This window comes from Mustela nivalis (assembly GCF_964662115.1).
Source record: "Mustela nivalis genome assembly, chromosome: 17".
NCBI classification, from domain to species: domain Eukaryota; kingdom Metazoa; phylum Chordata; class Mammalia; order Carnivora; family Mustelidae; genus Mustela; species Mustela nivalis.
Genome location: NC_139036.1, coordinates 37,782,495 through 37,797,699, shown reverse-complemented (window position 1 = coordinate 37,797,699; position 15,205 = coordinate 37,782,495). Strand labels below are relative to the sequence as shown.

Sequence of the window (15,205 nt, the reverse complement as noted above, 5' to 3'; positions counted from 1 at the left end):
CTTCAGCTCAGCAGGCCAAAGCATCATGTTCATCAAGGGGATTCAGGCACTGGAACAGATTTATTTTAACACCCTGGCCCACGGGGAGTAGCCGAGAGAAAAGCAGGACCACGTACTAGCCATAAGCAACATCACCAAACTGTACAGGACGCTGATCAGATTATGCCAGCCTGGATAGGGGTCAAAGCCAGGAAGCCTTGCCTGGGCATCTCAGCTGCCAGAGGATTAACTGGGGGTGGGCATGGAGGGCAGCTTTCCAAAGAACAGCCTGACAGAACAAGTAGGCAGGGGCGGGAGGGAGCCAAAACCCTCCGAATTGGAACCCGGTTCTCTGACGCCAACCCAACTCACTTTCCACCTGGACTTCCAGGCAAGAGTCCTGGCCATGCAGTTTCCAGGAACCCTGGCAGAGCCTGGCAAGCCCTGGGAACATAGCTCTGCATACCTGTGCAGGGACCAAGAACAGCGTGGTGCCTGGCCTGGTACAGATGCTCAGTGACTACGTGCGGAACATGACAGTCAGAAGGGACTCAGCCCCCGGGGGACTCTGGCGAAACACAGGCAGGAAAAGGCTCTCTGAGGGTGGTCCACCGGCCCAGGCCAGGAACTCCGGCTGGAGGTGGCCAAAGCCACTGGCCTCGGCCCTCCAGTGACTATGGAACCCTTGGATTTTTCAGCACGGACCCATTTTCAAATATTCTGTGCTGCTGTCAAGCCATCTGCTGAACAACTGGTCTTGCTTGCCAGTTTGGAAACCAGGCACCATGCCCAGGCCCCACACCCAGGGCTGGGATGAGCAGCATGGGGGGCCGAGCAGAGCGGGAACCCAGGGTCCCGTGTGTCTGCAGGATGAGACCAGCGGGGGAACTGTGCTCAAACAGTCATTCCAGCTGTGGTGAGACCACTTCCTCCCTGCAGAAGAGCACACAGAGACACGAGGGCTTTGCACGGCAAGAAGGGAGGTGGAGACAGCACCCAGCCCTGGCCCAGCCACTAGCTGGGCCGGCCCAGAGCACTTGGTGGCCGGCTTGGGTTTGTCAGCTAACCTGGGGACACGGTGGTCCAGAGAGGGGAAAACATCTTCATACTGGCCTGAAGAAAACTGAAGAAAGTCCTCTAACACACGAAGAACCTCCTCCTGATGATGGTGACTCCATCCAGGAGCCTTGCCAGTCCTCCCTGACTGGCCGCTCTGTGCCCTGCTCCCACCGTACCCAAGCCCTTCCTTGGGCTCACCCAGCTTGTCTCTGGGAGACCTGGGCAGCTCTCTCCCATGGCTCTTCCGAGCTCAGAACATGCAGAGCTTCACAGAACACCCTATTCCACCAAATAAGACTCATCCCCCTCTCTTCCTCCCCTGACCTAAATAATCTGAGTAACCATCTTGTGAGAAAAATTTGAGAATGCAGCATGCTTGGCTATCCAAATGACAGGTGCTCTATGTCTCCTGCCTAGGTCAGAAACTTGCTTGGAACGCGGAGCATTCTTGTTTCCTCTAGAACGTTCAGCCTAACAATGGCTACTGCCTTCACTACAAGGCATGTCCCCAGGAACACCAGGGCTGACGTGGTTTCCAAACACACACACTCTAGCTGCTGGCTCTGGGGTGGGGGGTAGGGGGCAAACTGTGTCTGCCAGACACAACAGGAGTCCTAACATTGGTGTGTCTGGAAGAGAAGGGGCAAAAGGCAGGGGTAGGGCTCAGAGGAAGGAGGGAAGGGTGCCGGCCTCAATTTATTATTTTTTTTAACAACATAAAAGCTTTCAAGGACTTTGGTAAATCCTGCCTCCTTACTTTCCCTCTACCTTTGTCCATGCTCCCTTGTAGCTCCCCAATAAAACCTCTCCCTTATCTCTAGTCTGTTCTGGGGATATGCCCGTTCTGCAGAGAGAAGGAACACCAATCACTTAGGGAGAGGGCAGGAGAGCCTCAGGGCTTCCCGGTATAATGTCAGTGTTGAAGGAGGTAGCCCGTGCCAGGCTGGGGTAGAGTGGGGGCCTCAAGCAAAAATGTGACTGGAGCCCCAAGTCTAGAAACCGAAAATTCCCAGAAGGCCAGGACTGAAAGATGGGCAGGATTGCATACTTTGGTTTGGATGCCTACGTTGATCAGAATTCTCCCACGTCTTGACTCCGGCCACAATATTGACAGGTTGCTAAGAGTTCCTCGAGGGCTGGAGCCCATCCCGGGAAAAGAGGAAAGCTGCACAGCCTGGCCTTGCCAGACCCACGGAGGCGCATCGCTGACCTCTGTCTCGCCGTGGCAAGAAGCCCAGACTTGTTATATAAAAGATCTGGCCTGCAGCTGGAGCCCGAGCAAAAACACACAGCCTAGAGCCCAGGCCTCTAAATCCCGTCAAGGAACATCTGAGACCAACCCTCCCTTGAGTTGACAAAGAGAACAGTCTCCAAGGAGTGGGGTAGAGGCTTCCTAGAAGGTCGGTAGCCGGAAGTGACAGGGGCAGGGAGAGGTGTGAAGCCCGCACCTGACAAAGGGGCATGTCACACTTGAGCTTGCACACTGGAAGGAGCCTCAGGTCCTGTCCTCCTAGAATCCCTGCTTGATTAGATACCTTCTTTGAATTAAACCCTCCTCTCCGAAGAGAAGGGAGTGTGTACTCCAGGCCTGTGAGGGCAAAGCAGAAGGTGTCTTACTCAGCCTTTCCCAAGGATACAGGGCACAGCAATGCCTGTGGCTCCAAGGAGGCAGGCCCCTGCTGTCCACCACTGGAGCATGTCCTCCCTTCACATTCTGTCCGTAGATCGAAAGAGAGCCACTGATCTCAGCTGCGGCCAATTCCTTCTGGTTCAAGGTGGGGCATTCCCATGAGAATTTCTCTCCTCTAAACCATGCCAAACATTTGGCCTCATCTCATCTCTTGGCTGTCTGTTCACTGGCCTTCATGGAACTGGCATCCAGTCTCACAGAGGCCAAATCTTGTTCTCATTTCCTTATCCTTCATTCCAACATGCCGAGAACAGTACTGGGCATTCAGACGTTCACTAGCAACCTTTGAAAGTGGAGCTTACTAAAAAAAATAATAAATAAAAGCAAGGGACCAACGGGATGTGCACAGAAGAGGCAGGGGGATGTGAGGGAACGAAACACTTTCACACTTGTCTGTCACCCCACCTGCGAGCAAGCCGAGCGGGTACACACTCCCGGCTTGCAAAGGAAGAGCTGACTTGCCCAGGACCCCCCAGGATGCAGGCCTGCTTCTGAGGCCCCACGCTACCCACCCTGTTTCCTCTTTCCTGAGAACAAGTCGTTTGTTCTGAAGTCAAAGAGCAATGGGTTTATGTATCAAAAGGGAAAAGATTGGACTCAACTGCTAAGAATGGTGAAGTCCTGAATCAGATTAAGAAGTATCTTTGTATGGGGTGCCTGGGTAGCTCAGTCAGTTAGCTCAGAGTCCAACTCTTGATTCTGCTCAGGTCGTGATCTCAGGGTCATGAGATCCAGCCCCGAGCTGGGCTCTGGGCTCAGCGGGAGTCTGCTTGGAATTCTCTCTCTCCCTCTGCTCCTCCCCAACCCTGCGTGTGCATTCCCCCCCCTCAAATAAATAAATAAATCTTTAAAAAAAAAAAAGAAAAGAAAGAAATATCTTTGTATAATTTTACATAGGAGATGACCCCTTGCTCAGGTGAACACTATCTTATTTGAAAACTGGCCAAGGGGCCAGGTGACCCGCGGAGTTTCCTTTGAAGTTCAGGATTCTTAGTGAAAAGACCACCAGGAAGAAAAATACTGACAGAGGACCTGGGCTCCAAAGGACTCAGACGGTCCCACTGGACTCCAATGGGCTGCTGGCTAGGGCTGGAGTCTTCACAATCTGAGAGCTTTCCACTCCTACTGCTCCAGGGAGATCTATCCCAGCTCAAGACACTTTCTGGCCCCCTCTCCCAGTTGTCTGGGGAATGTAAACTCGGTTGAATGTTGGCCTGCTTAATTTTAGAAAGGTAAATCTCATTTTTGAAAACCTAGAAGAGATTCCAAAGTCAACTCTTACTGACCCACACACAAATACTCAAAGCCAGACTGGGAAACCCAGACTGACTTCTCTCTTGCACCAGCCAGGTGGGATGCAAGCTCATTTTCATGGTAGGTTTACAGACAAAACTGAGCTGGTAAGTATCAGATGCTGAGAAGCCACATGGTGAAGACAGACGGCCAAAACCCAGGACAGATCATGTCAGTGACTGAGAGTTGGTAAGCAGACCAAAGGCCTCCTGAGCCAGCCCCCACCCCCCATCCCTATCCCCTTAGGAGAACGCGTCATTACCTGGGTGGCCTTGTCATTGGTACAGCAGGTGAAGGCCCCATCGGCATCTCGTGGCCACTGGCCCAGAAGGTAGGAGCTGAGGATGGTGTCCAGGGAGAATGTACGCCGGACCTGGGGCGGCTGAGGCCTACACACTGACTTTTCTGGGGCCACGGAGCATGGGACGCTGGCTGGAAGAAAGCACAGCCCGCACACCTTGACGTCAGCATGGAGGAAGGAGACAAGTAACCAATCCTGTCTCCTAGGAAAGCCTCACCTGACGGCCATGTCTTCACTTGTATCCACCTCCATCCTAAAAGATTATTTGAAGAGACCTATAAAAGCAAATACAGTCTGACCAGAGGTATCCTGACTTAACAGCTGGTCTTTATCACTGGAAACGATTTACATCATTTTACTTCAGACAAGGGGTGATTTTATTATACATGTCTTCTTTCTCCTGTTCCTAAAGGACCAGGAGCCCTGAACTCCTAAGTCTCTAAGTACCCGAGGGCAAGACTGTTTCCCATCATTAATGAGGGAACTCTAAGGGGCCCCCAAAACAAGCTTTTATCCTCTGCCCTGCCTCTCTCCGGCACCCACTGCAGGGCTCCTGAGGACTGCACAAATTCAACCCAATTAACTGAAGGACTCTTCACATTTCCTTCATGACTGGTTAGCTCAGGGAACCTAGGTGACTAAGACAAAGAGAACAATAGAACTCCTTTCAACCATCAGGGATGGAGGAATCTAGCTTAGGAAAATCATTCTTTTGGTTCCCTCCTCTGTCTCCCCTCTTCTGGCTAAATTGGACAAAAATAAAGCAATTATAAATCCATCCATTTAAATTTTACCTTGGTTAAAGCTTTTTGGGAGATGGTAAAAACTGAGGCTGCTGATAAAATCTAAGGGTTCCAGAATCATCTGTTAAGTTTCAATCAGCTGGGTTGACCCTGCTTTCCACAGCCACACTCAGAAAATTCTATCTTGGGGTGCCTGGGGGGCTCAGATGGTTAAGCGTGTGTCTGCCTTTGGCTCAGTCATGATTTCCAGGTCCTGAGATCAAGCCCCACGTTGGCAGGGGTGGGGGAGGGGTCCCAGCTCAGCTGGAAGTCTGCTTCTCCCTCTCCCCCTGCTTGAGCTCTCTCTGTCTCTGTATCTCTCTCAAATGAATAAATTTTTTTTAAAAACCTTAAAAAAAATTCTACTATCTTAAGATCTGTAAAGGCTCTTTCCTTTCAACAGAGCAAAACGTTTTCACATCTGTAGCAATCCCTTGATAGTTCGTGTGTGCATTAAGCAGAGCAAAAGGAACTAGGGATCGTAGGTATAAATAAACTTGAAGAGCTTTATATTAAAAACACACCAACAGGTTGGCAGTTCCTCAAAAAGTTAAACATCAAATTACCATATGATCCAGTGATTGCACTTCTAGGTAAACATACAAAAGAACTGAAAGCAGGGTCTTGGTCACTCATGTTCATAGCAGCGCCATTCTCGACAATCAAGAAGTAGAAGCTACCCGATGTTCATCAATGGGTGAATGGCTAAACCAACTGTGGGGTATACATGCGATGGGCCATTAGTCTCCAAGGGGGATGAAATTCGGACTCATTCTACAATACGACGAAGCTTCAAAACATTATACTAAGTGAAATAAGACAGACACAAAAGGACAAATACTGTATGATTCCACTTCTAGAAGGCAAACTCATAGGGGCAGAAAGTAGAATAGTGGTTACCAGGGACTTAGGGGGTGAAGGGAATGTGGAGTATTCATGGGCACAGAGTTTCTGCTTGGCATGATGATAATGTTCTGGAAATGGATGGTAGGGAGGTTTGCACAATATTGTGAACGTACTTAATGCCACTGAATAATGAACTTGAAGTGGTTAAATGGTAAAATTTATGTTAAGCATTTACCATGATAGAGAAGTAGATGCTAACCACACTGTATATTCTCTAAACCTGTTTACCTACTTATACACATTTTGACATAGTTGAAATCAACATGAAATATACATTACGTTCTGCTTTGTTCTACCCATTTCATATACCCACTTCCAAGTATCAACAATCTACTTATTTGCCATTTCCATAACATCCCACTAGGTTGGTATACAGTTGCCTGCTTAACCACTCCCACATTATTATCCCATATTTGAAGGGTCTTCCTGCCCACAATCTGGACATCACAAATGTTACCACCTGGATAACTTTCAGACTGTTTTTATCTAATTCCTGGCATATTTCTGAGACCTCTCCTTGAGCTATCATATGTATTCATTTAAAACAGAAGAAAATGGGGCACCTGGGTGGCTCAGTGGGTTAAAGCCTCTGCCTTCGGCTCAGGTCATGATCCCAGGGTCCTGGGATCAAGCCCCACATCGGGCTCTCTGCTCGGCAGGGAGCCTGCTTCCTCCTCTCTCTCTGCCTGCCTCTCTGCCTACTTGTGATCTCTCTCTGTCAAATAAATAAATAAAGTCTTAAAAAAAAGAAGAAGAAGAAAATGACACACTGCAATAGCAGTAAGTGTGAACTACAGAAAAGTCAGGAAATACACAAACAAAAAGAAAAACCTCGACTCTCAATACCCAGAGATAAGCCCCACAATGCTATGAGATACACCTTTGTCCGCCAGACTGCTGTGTGTGTGCTTTAAAATAAAAAATGGGATCATGCCGTACATATGATTTTGCAATATGTTTTCACCTTATACTACATAAACACTTTTCCAAATAGTATATACTGGCCTGCAAGATACCCTTTTAAAAGATCTTTAACATTTCTGTTAAAACTCTTCAAAAGTTCATTTTCGTTTTCGAAGACAGTAGCCAAAGGCCTTATGTCCTGGTCCCACTTACCTTTCCTGCACATTTCACTCCTCCTCAGGGTCTCTGTGTCCTGGACAAGCTGTAAAATGCACCATTTCCCACCATGTCCTATGCCTTCCTTCCTCTGACGTTTTGCACAGGTGCCCAGAGTCGGTATCTGCCCCATGTGCCCAGGCCAGCCTAATTTTCTCCACCTCCACAAAGCCTGCTGCATTCCCTGGAAGAATTTTCTGATTTCCCTTAGCACTTTGTACTCTTTTAGTACCTAGAATCCTCTCTCTTGGATTATGGATATTTTAACTCCTAGATAATAAACAACCTGTGGCCAAGGACTGTCTCTAATTTATCTTTGTACCCCACACAGTGCTGAGAACACAGGGCTAGTGATTGGCAGATGCCTAAGTTTTCATATAAAATTAAAAAACCATTAATACAAGGGAATCTACTCTAATCAGATCAGAGATTCGAAGTCTGTCTGCCTGGCGCATCCATGCTCAACCCCCTCCCCATGAGTAAAGCCCCCAAGGCTGCTTGTCTCTTTTTTTCTCTGGCTCAGGAAGGTCTGGCCTCTCTCTTCTCCTCCCTGGGCCTTATCACCCAGTCAGTCAGTGACAGGCATGCTGGCTTCAAGTCCCAACTTCACGTCCCCCATTTGCAGTCAGCCACTCTTTCTCCCATCCTAGGTTTAAGATTAAAAGGTGGCAATCCAGGGGCGCCTGGATGGCTCAGTGGGTTAAAGTTTCTGCCTTCAGCTCAGGTCATGATCCCAGGGGTCCTGGGATTGAGCCCCACATCGGGCTTTCTGCTGCTCGGCAGGGAGCCTGCTTCCCTTCCTCTCTCTCTTCCTGCCTCTCTGCCTACTTGTGATCTCTGTCTGTCAAATAAATAAAATCTTTAAAAATATATAAATAAATAAATGAATGAATGAATGAATAAAAGGTGGCAATCCAGATGTTTTGGGGAGGTTTTGATGCATGCTAGTCAAACACAACACCGCTGCCCCGTGGGCCTCCAAAACTGTCTTAGGAGAGCCTAGGGAATGAAGTGGGCGGCAGACCCTGAAAGTGAGTTTATGGGATCACATGACAGAGCCGTAGAGAGGCAGGTGGCAAGCCGATGAGGAAGAGGCTGGCATAAAGGCCAGAACGTGGTGATCCTGACAGCTGCTTCGTCGCTGTGCAAATGAGGGCCAGGACTCCTAGGCAGGGAAAACAGTGAGGAGGGAATCTCTGGGAACAGCCTCACCCAGTCTTCCCCCAGAAACTGCTGCAAAAGCCTCCTGGAGATTTTTCTTTCACGGAGACCACGAGGGCTCTCTGGTATCTACAGAGAACTTTTAAATTTCACCCCATCTGCAAAGTCCTTTCTGGGTCTTTACTCTCCCATCAGCCCCAAACGGGGCGGGGCGGGGTGTAAGGGAACCGAGGCCCAGAGTGGGCCAGTCTCATACTGGACTCGGTTGCCCATGAGGTCTGAGGCAGTCCTACACCTAAACCAAGTCTCCTTCCTCCTCAATCACCCCATTTGGGCTCCTGGCCCTTCGGCATCAGAAACACTCTCTGAGGTTGCAGGGGACACCTGCCTAGACACCTGCCAGAAGACACCTGCACCTTTTTGGGGAAGGGAGTCTTTTGATGGCAGGCATTATCCAGGTGTCTGTACTGACTTTCTGTTTTTCAGGTTGGTTGGGTTTTTCTTTTTCTTTTTTTTTTTTTTTTTGAAGTTTTTGAAACCTTGGCATTCTACGATCTCCCAGGGATAATTTAAAGTACACCCATTTGATAACTGTTCACATTACCCCTCATAATCCACCCTACTCATGAGCTACAGTAGGAACCCAAGCTTAAGGGTGTCAATCAGAGATGGGACCATACTCTCAGTACCCCTGGGGTAAGGCAGGACCCAGAATCCAAGAATATGTGGTGAGAATCCAACCACCCACTCTGGTCAACTCTACATGCTTTCTGGCTACCTTTGACCAAAGTGATTCACAAAGACTCTGAGGGGGTCATGGGTCCTGACTTGCTCTTCCATATACCAACACCCCCACCCACACACAAACACATGAACAAACACACACAAAAAAGGAAGAAAACAACATGGGGGTGGGAAATAGGAATGGAGAGAAACTGAGGACCCCAATCCAGGACCAGTGACCCCTGCTGCCCTTCTCTCTGCCAGACCTGCAAGGACCTCACTGCATCCAAGTCAAACCTGGAGGTCTTGCCTGTTTGTTTTCCTTCAAGGAGGCAGCTGGGCCTCAGCCTTATTTCTAGGGTGACCACATCCTACCACTGGCATAGCTCCTACCAGTCACAAGGTGACAGAATCACCTTCTGTCTGAAGACACCTCAGCAAGTCCCCACTTCCCCTCCCCAGCCCCCAATTCTTGGCAGTCCTGACACCTCTGAAGAGAGTTAAAATGCCATGTTTCCTTCATGCCCAGAAAATGAGAGGGGCACTTTTTGAAAAATTCAATTTTGATAGGAAACAAAAACTCACCACTTACTTCAGAAACCTCATCCTAAGTGGTTTGGCGAGCACCTGCTGATGTGGGCGCTGAAACCGATGAAGGGCTAAACCCATGTGTCAAGTTCCCCCCAAGTACAACACAAACCAAAGCTAGAATCTGACAGTGACGGGTCTTGTGCCATCCTCCAAGGGGCGACAGTGGAGTGTGAGCAGTGTGGTCCCCAAGAGGTCAGATGTGAGGGACCCACTTCTTACAGATTTTATTTATTTATTGGACAGACAGAGATCACAAGTAGGCAGAGAGGCAGGCAGAGAGACAGGAGGAAGCAGGCTCCCTACTGATCAGAGAGCCTGATGTAGGGCTCGATCCCAGGACCCTGGGATCATGACCTGAGCCAAAGGCAGAGCCCTTAACCCACTGAGCCACCCAGACACTTCGAGGGACCCACTTCTGACCAAGGCTCCAAAAGGACCCACTTCTGACCTTCCTCCTTATGGGACTGCAGCCACCACCACCCAACCTCCCAGGGCCTGCTCTCCCATCTAGCAAGTGGGAGCTCATGCCCAGTCTAGGGCACTTCCTAGCGATGCTCTCAAGAACAGAGGGTGAGAGGCAAAGCTGCTTGAAGTCTTCGCTAGAAAGCTTATGTCGAACCAGTTAACATCACTTAAACCCTCCCTCCTCCATAATTCTTTAGGATACAAAGTCAGGTAAAGGAACCTAGAAAAGGATTCAGCCCAGAAAAGATGCATAGAATGAATTCCAGCCACACTGTCCCTTGGGACACATGGACGGAGTGGCGCCTACCCCAGCATGGACACCGCCTTGAGGAACTGGTGGAGAGGCTGTCTGTGTGTGCCCATGCTGCCCACGGGGGCCCTAACTCTGTGGGGAATGTCCCCAAAGAAAACTCACAAGTGAGCGTAGTTCAAACAGGAGCTCGTGGGCTTCTCCCTCATGGAATATACCAGAAAGATCTGAGGACTGGGTTCTGCCCCACCGTTGTTGTGATTATGGTCAACGAAGAAGCGTTGAGAAGTCACAACGGCTGTTTGTGGTTGGAAGCTGAACTGGTTTCATTTCTGGAAAGTACCCCTCTCTCGGATTTGGGAAACGGGGGTGGGGGGGGAAGAGAACCATCGGCTCCCCTGTCTGAGCAGGGACGCCCAGATCGTGCCAGGCCATGACAAAGCAGCAGGCTGCAGGGGCCCCGGCTGGGTGCCTGCGGGAGGGTGGAGTGTCCTGTTTACGGCGCGGTGGGGTTTTATCGGCCCATCGCATGCAGCCGCCTCCACAGCCCAACCACCTGGCGAAGCACCCTGGCACTGGGCCAGGCCATTTCACCAGGCAGTGGAGCAGCGGCGGATGCTGGGGTTCTTGGGCAAAAGCAAATGGAAAAAACAAAACAAAACAGCACACACCAGAGATAAGATGCCTTGGGTGCTATCTTCCAGAGCCACCCGCTTCTGTTTCCCAACTGCTGCATGCGTAAGGCTGAGGGGACAGGGGCTCTGAATGCAGACAGCCAGCGGTCAGGTGTCTGTGCTTTGGGGGAGGAGTCCACGGGCACAAAGCAAAGAGCAGACCAGACACTGGACCGAAAGCGGCCAAGAGGGGCCCAGCGCACCACCAGGGACCAACCGATTCCAACGGCGGGACTCTGAGTGCCCACACCGAGCCCGTCTACAACCACTGCTGACACCAGAGGAGGAACACCAGAAGCGGCCAGCGAAGGTGAAGTGCTCGAGGCCGCTGCAATCCCTAGGATCCAGGCTACCAGACACAAAGCCTGGGGACCCCCCCCCCAGCAAATGACACTTCAGAAGGACCAGCAAACTCTCTCTGCACCTCCCTCCTGTCCCTGGCTCAGGCCGGGACCACGCCAGCAAGCCCAGGAACTGGAGGAGGAGGATAACAGCACTCAGAAGAAGGGCAGGAGGGGGTCAGGGGAAGGCAGCAGACGAGGCAGGAAGTGAGGCTTCTGGGGCTGCCTTTCTCAGCTTGGCCAGAGACAGAGCGTAGGGTGAAGGTTTGGCAGCTCACAGGGAGAAAGCGGCCTCTGGCCAAAGGGTCCCAGCTGGGGGGCGATGTCACTCCCATTACCACCTCTGAAGCAAAACAGAAACCTGGGAAATGAGACGAGGCTACTCTCCCCCACCCAAAATACCCAAGAAGGACAGCCAATGAGCTCATACGCGTGGCCCAAACACAACAGTTAACTGGTCTAACAAAGGAGGTACGAGTCACTTTCTCCCGCTGTGGGGGCTCTGAAGCACTATTAGCACCAGCCTTCCACCTCTCCTCTTAGAGATAGCTCGAGGTACCAGAAGCTGTACCTATGCTGGAGGAAATAAGAAAATGCAGATGAGCAAGAAGTGAAAAATAAAAACAGGGCCTGTCCCCTGGCCTGAGATCGCCGCCTGTCCACATCCTTCCTGGTCTCTCCCCATGCACACATGTACATGTGTCTTTTTAATAAAATGAGATCCTATTATATGTATTTTTCTGCCATCTGCTTATTTCCATCACAGATCTTCCTTTGGAAAAGAGGAGTAGGCAGGGGCAGGGCAGCCTAGGAAGCGGAGGCCGGGCACAAGGCTGGCCAACAAGGGAGCAGGCCCTGCCCTGTCCATCCCCCACCAACCCCAGCTATGATACAGTACTACTTCTGCTGGGGGCCCAGGAGGGAGGGGGTATATGTCAATCTGGAGAGGAACAAAGTAAACGAGGGCATCAGAATTTCTAAACATTCCCCCAGTTAACAGATTGGCAGTAAGTAGGGGAAGTTCCTTCCAGCAGCTTGACAGAGATTCTTTTTCCATTTCAGTCGTGTGTTGGGATTAAACACTGCGGGCAATCTTCTGAGCGATGTGTGATCCAGAGCCACTGAACCACTTAACTCAGGGACATGTGGGTTCGGGGGGGAAGTTGTGGTCAAACTGAAATCCCCACTTATGACGGTACAAGAGTAAGAAGCCCTCCTTGGAAAGCCCAAGGAGACCCCATCCATCCCAGCTGGGAAAATTACACCTGGGGCTCCGAGCACTCTCAACACCAAGCAGAGCGCTCACTTCAGCCACAGCAGGGAGAAGCAGCTACAGAAACGAGAGTTAAAAAGAAAGAAGGAAACAAGAGGGACATCGCATTTCCCTGACCAAGGAGGCTTCTCTAAAGAGAGAAGAGTGATGATAGTTGTATACGCATGGAAAACGAACTCAGCCGGGCCCTGAATTAATGACTAATTCCACGGTTAAGGGTGCAGCTCATGCGAAAGCCTTTCTGGGCTCTGTGTCTGACTTCCTAGCACGCAGGCACATCTATGGGAAGCCGAAGAGAAGGGCCAGTAGAAACCCATCTAGAGAGGTCACTGTGCAGAAAGAAAGAAAGAACACACAGTCTGTATCAACAGGGAGGGAAAAGGGCGATCCCAAGTGTGTGCGCACGTGCATGGATAAGGAACAGACAGCATTTCTGTAGACGGTTGTTCAATTCTCAAGAAGCTGCAGTTAGAAGAGAAGGAAGTGGTATGAACTCTTCACCTTTTATCTGAATTCTCTGAAGAGTTCTGTAGGATTTCAACATATTTAAAACAAAACAAAATACTAGCAGTTAGTGATTGGAGCAGGCTTTCCTTTGGGAGCCGTTCCTTGGCCTCTGCAAGAAGAACAGAAATAGCACATAGCCTGGCCCTCTTCATCTTAAAAAAAAAAAAAAAGTCCCCACTGATGGTTATTTGGGAGTGACCAATCTCTAAACTCAGAGGACAGGCATAAACCCTTGAGGATCTCCACTTCTCAAAACAGTCTGATTCCTATCAAGGCAAGAAGAAATCAAGACATCCTACTAGCCCTCAGGTAGTCTTGGAAGATAAGTAAGATAAGTGAGGGAGAGGCAGAAACAGAGATCAAGGAGGTTCATTAATAAACCCCGTGAGAGGGGCGCCTGGGTGGCTCAGTGGGTTAAGCCTCTGCCTTCAAGCTCAGGTCATGATCTCAGGGTCCTGGGATCGAGCCCTGCATTGGGTTCTCTGTTCAGCGGGGAGCCTGCTTCCCCCCCTGTCTCTCTGCCTGCCTCTCTGCCCACTTGTGATCTCTGTCAAATAAATAAATGAAATCTTAAAAAAATAAAAATAAAAAAATAAACCCCGTGAGAAGACAGCTGTGATTGAAACTTGCAGATTCCTACTCTAACAGCATGCACCCTATACACTCGTGAACTCATCTATGGAAGAGAAGGGAGAGCTTCCAAGGGGTCACAGGTGGGGGCCTGTGAAACAGATCTTTCTTCCTCAGAAGACTTGTGACAATCGGATCCCCACCCCTGTGTTCCACTGTCAGACTCAACTGTCATGACCCCTTGGCTGGCTGCTTTGGTTCAGGGACTAGTCCATGGGCTGGAAGGGTTCTAGTCCTTTCCCTTGCTAGGAACCAGGGTGATCATACCTGCCTCTCAGGAATCCTGTTTTACCCACTGGGCATCTTGGGTGAGTCAAGGGGGAGAAGACAATTAAAAAAACAAGAGATTCCTCTTCTAGTGAGGAGAGCGGAAACTGCATGAAAGAAAGAAAAGGAGAACAGAATTACAGCTAACTCCCAAATAGTCAAAAAATTTCTGCTTTGTGAACCAACTTATTTTTAGCTCCATCCAGCCTGCCTTCCCCTGACCTGAAGGAGACTGCCAGATAGAAATAGTTGTAAGCAACTATTTCTTAATTTAGTATCAATACCAAGTCATACAAAACACCTAGTCTTTGACAGAATTTGATGGAACCCATTTTGTTGCCTCCCCCCCAACCTATGATTTCCATAAAATAAAAAAATTTTTATTCCTCTTTTGAACTTCTCATGTCCATACGCATGTCCATTAGTGCTAATTCAGAACCAGCCTTACTGCAACTCTCAAAGTAATCTCTTAGCCAGGAAGAGCCACCAGTGGGTGCCAAGCCACTGGGAGAAACACTACAGGGAACAAAATGTTTAAATAAACGCCAAAGTATCAAAAGCCACTTATCAAAAGAAGAATGTATTTTTACAGTGGGAAATCTGCTGGTGGTCACCACCTCATATGATCAAGGTTAGCCATTACTCTTAAGGGATACTCTGACCTAATATACCTCCTCAAGTGATATAAAGTACCCAACTTCACCCATGAAATGTTCTTGCCAGGAGTGTTTTACCAGAACCAAATCAGGCCCCACACCTAACTTTCTAGTTACAGGAAATACAGGGGATAGAGGAACAAGCTAAATGCCACCATGAAAAAAACAGCCAGAAAAATCCAGAATGTGGGAGAGTTAGAAGGCAGAACTGGTTCATGCTTTTCAAAGTCCTTGAAAACCAAAAACCAAAAACACGAGTGGAAGGGGAATTCTTTTTTTTTTTTTTAAAGATTTTATTTATTTATTTGTCAGAGAGAGAGCGAGCGAGAGCAAGCACAGGCAGACAGAGTGGAAGGCAGAGTCAGAGGGAGAAGCAGGCTCCCTGCGGAGCAAGGAGCCCGATGTGGGACTCGATCCCAGGACACTGGGATCATGACCTGAGCCGAAGGCAGCTGCTTAACCAACTGAGCCACCCAGGCGTCCCTGGAAGGGGAATTCTTGATAAACTTTTTAAAAAGACATAACCGGGGCATCTGGG

General features: G+C 49.5%; 1 protein-coding gene across 7 annotated transcripts in view; it reads right to left on the bottom strand.

Moving 5' to 3' along the window:
- The window catches only part of FAM117A (family with sequence similarity 117 member A), a 64,713-nt gene that overhangs the window by 13,463 nt on the left and 36,045 nt on the right, over positions 1 to 15,205 (bottom strand). For 5 of the 7 annotated variants that reach the window (XM_082704712.1, XM_082704714.1, XM_082704715.1 and 2 more), the window contains one exon: positions 4,284 to 4,453. The exons of 1 other annotated variant lie outside the window; for it this stretch is intronic. Coding sequence is in view for 2 of the 6 variants with exons in the window: in XM_082704709.1 (XP_082560835.1) it covers positions 4,284 to 4,453 (170 nt within the window). In the remaining 4 variants the exon portion in view is untranslated. Of the gene's footprint in view, positions 1 to 4,283; positions 4,454 to 4,539; positions 4,598 to 5,670; positions 5,689 to 15,205 lie in introns of those variants that run through there. One more of the 7 variants, XM_082704710.1, reaches the window with a different exon arrangement.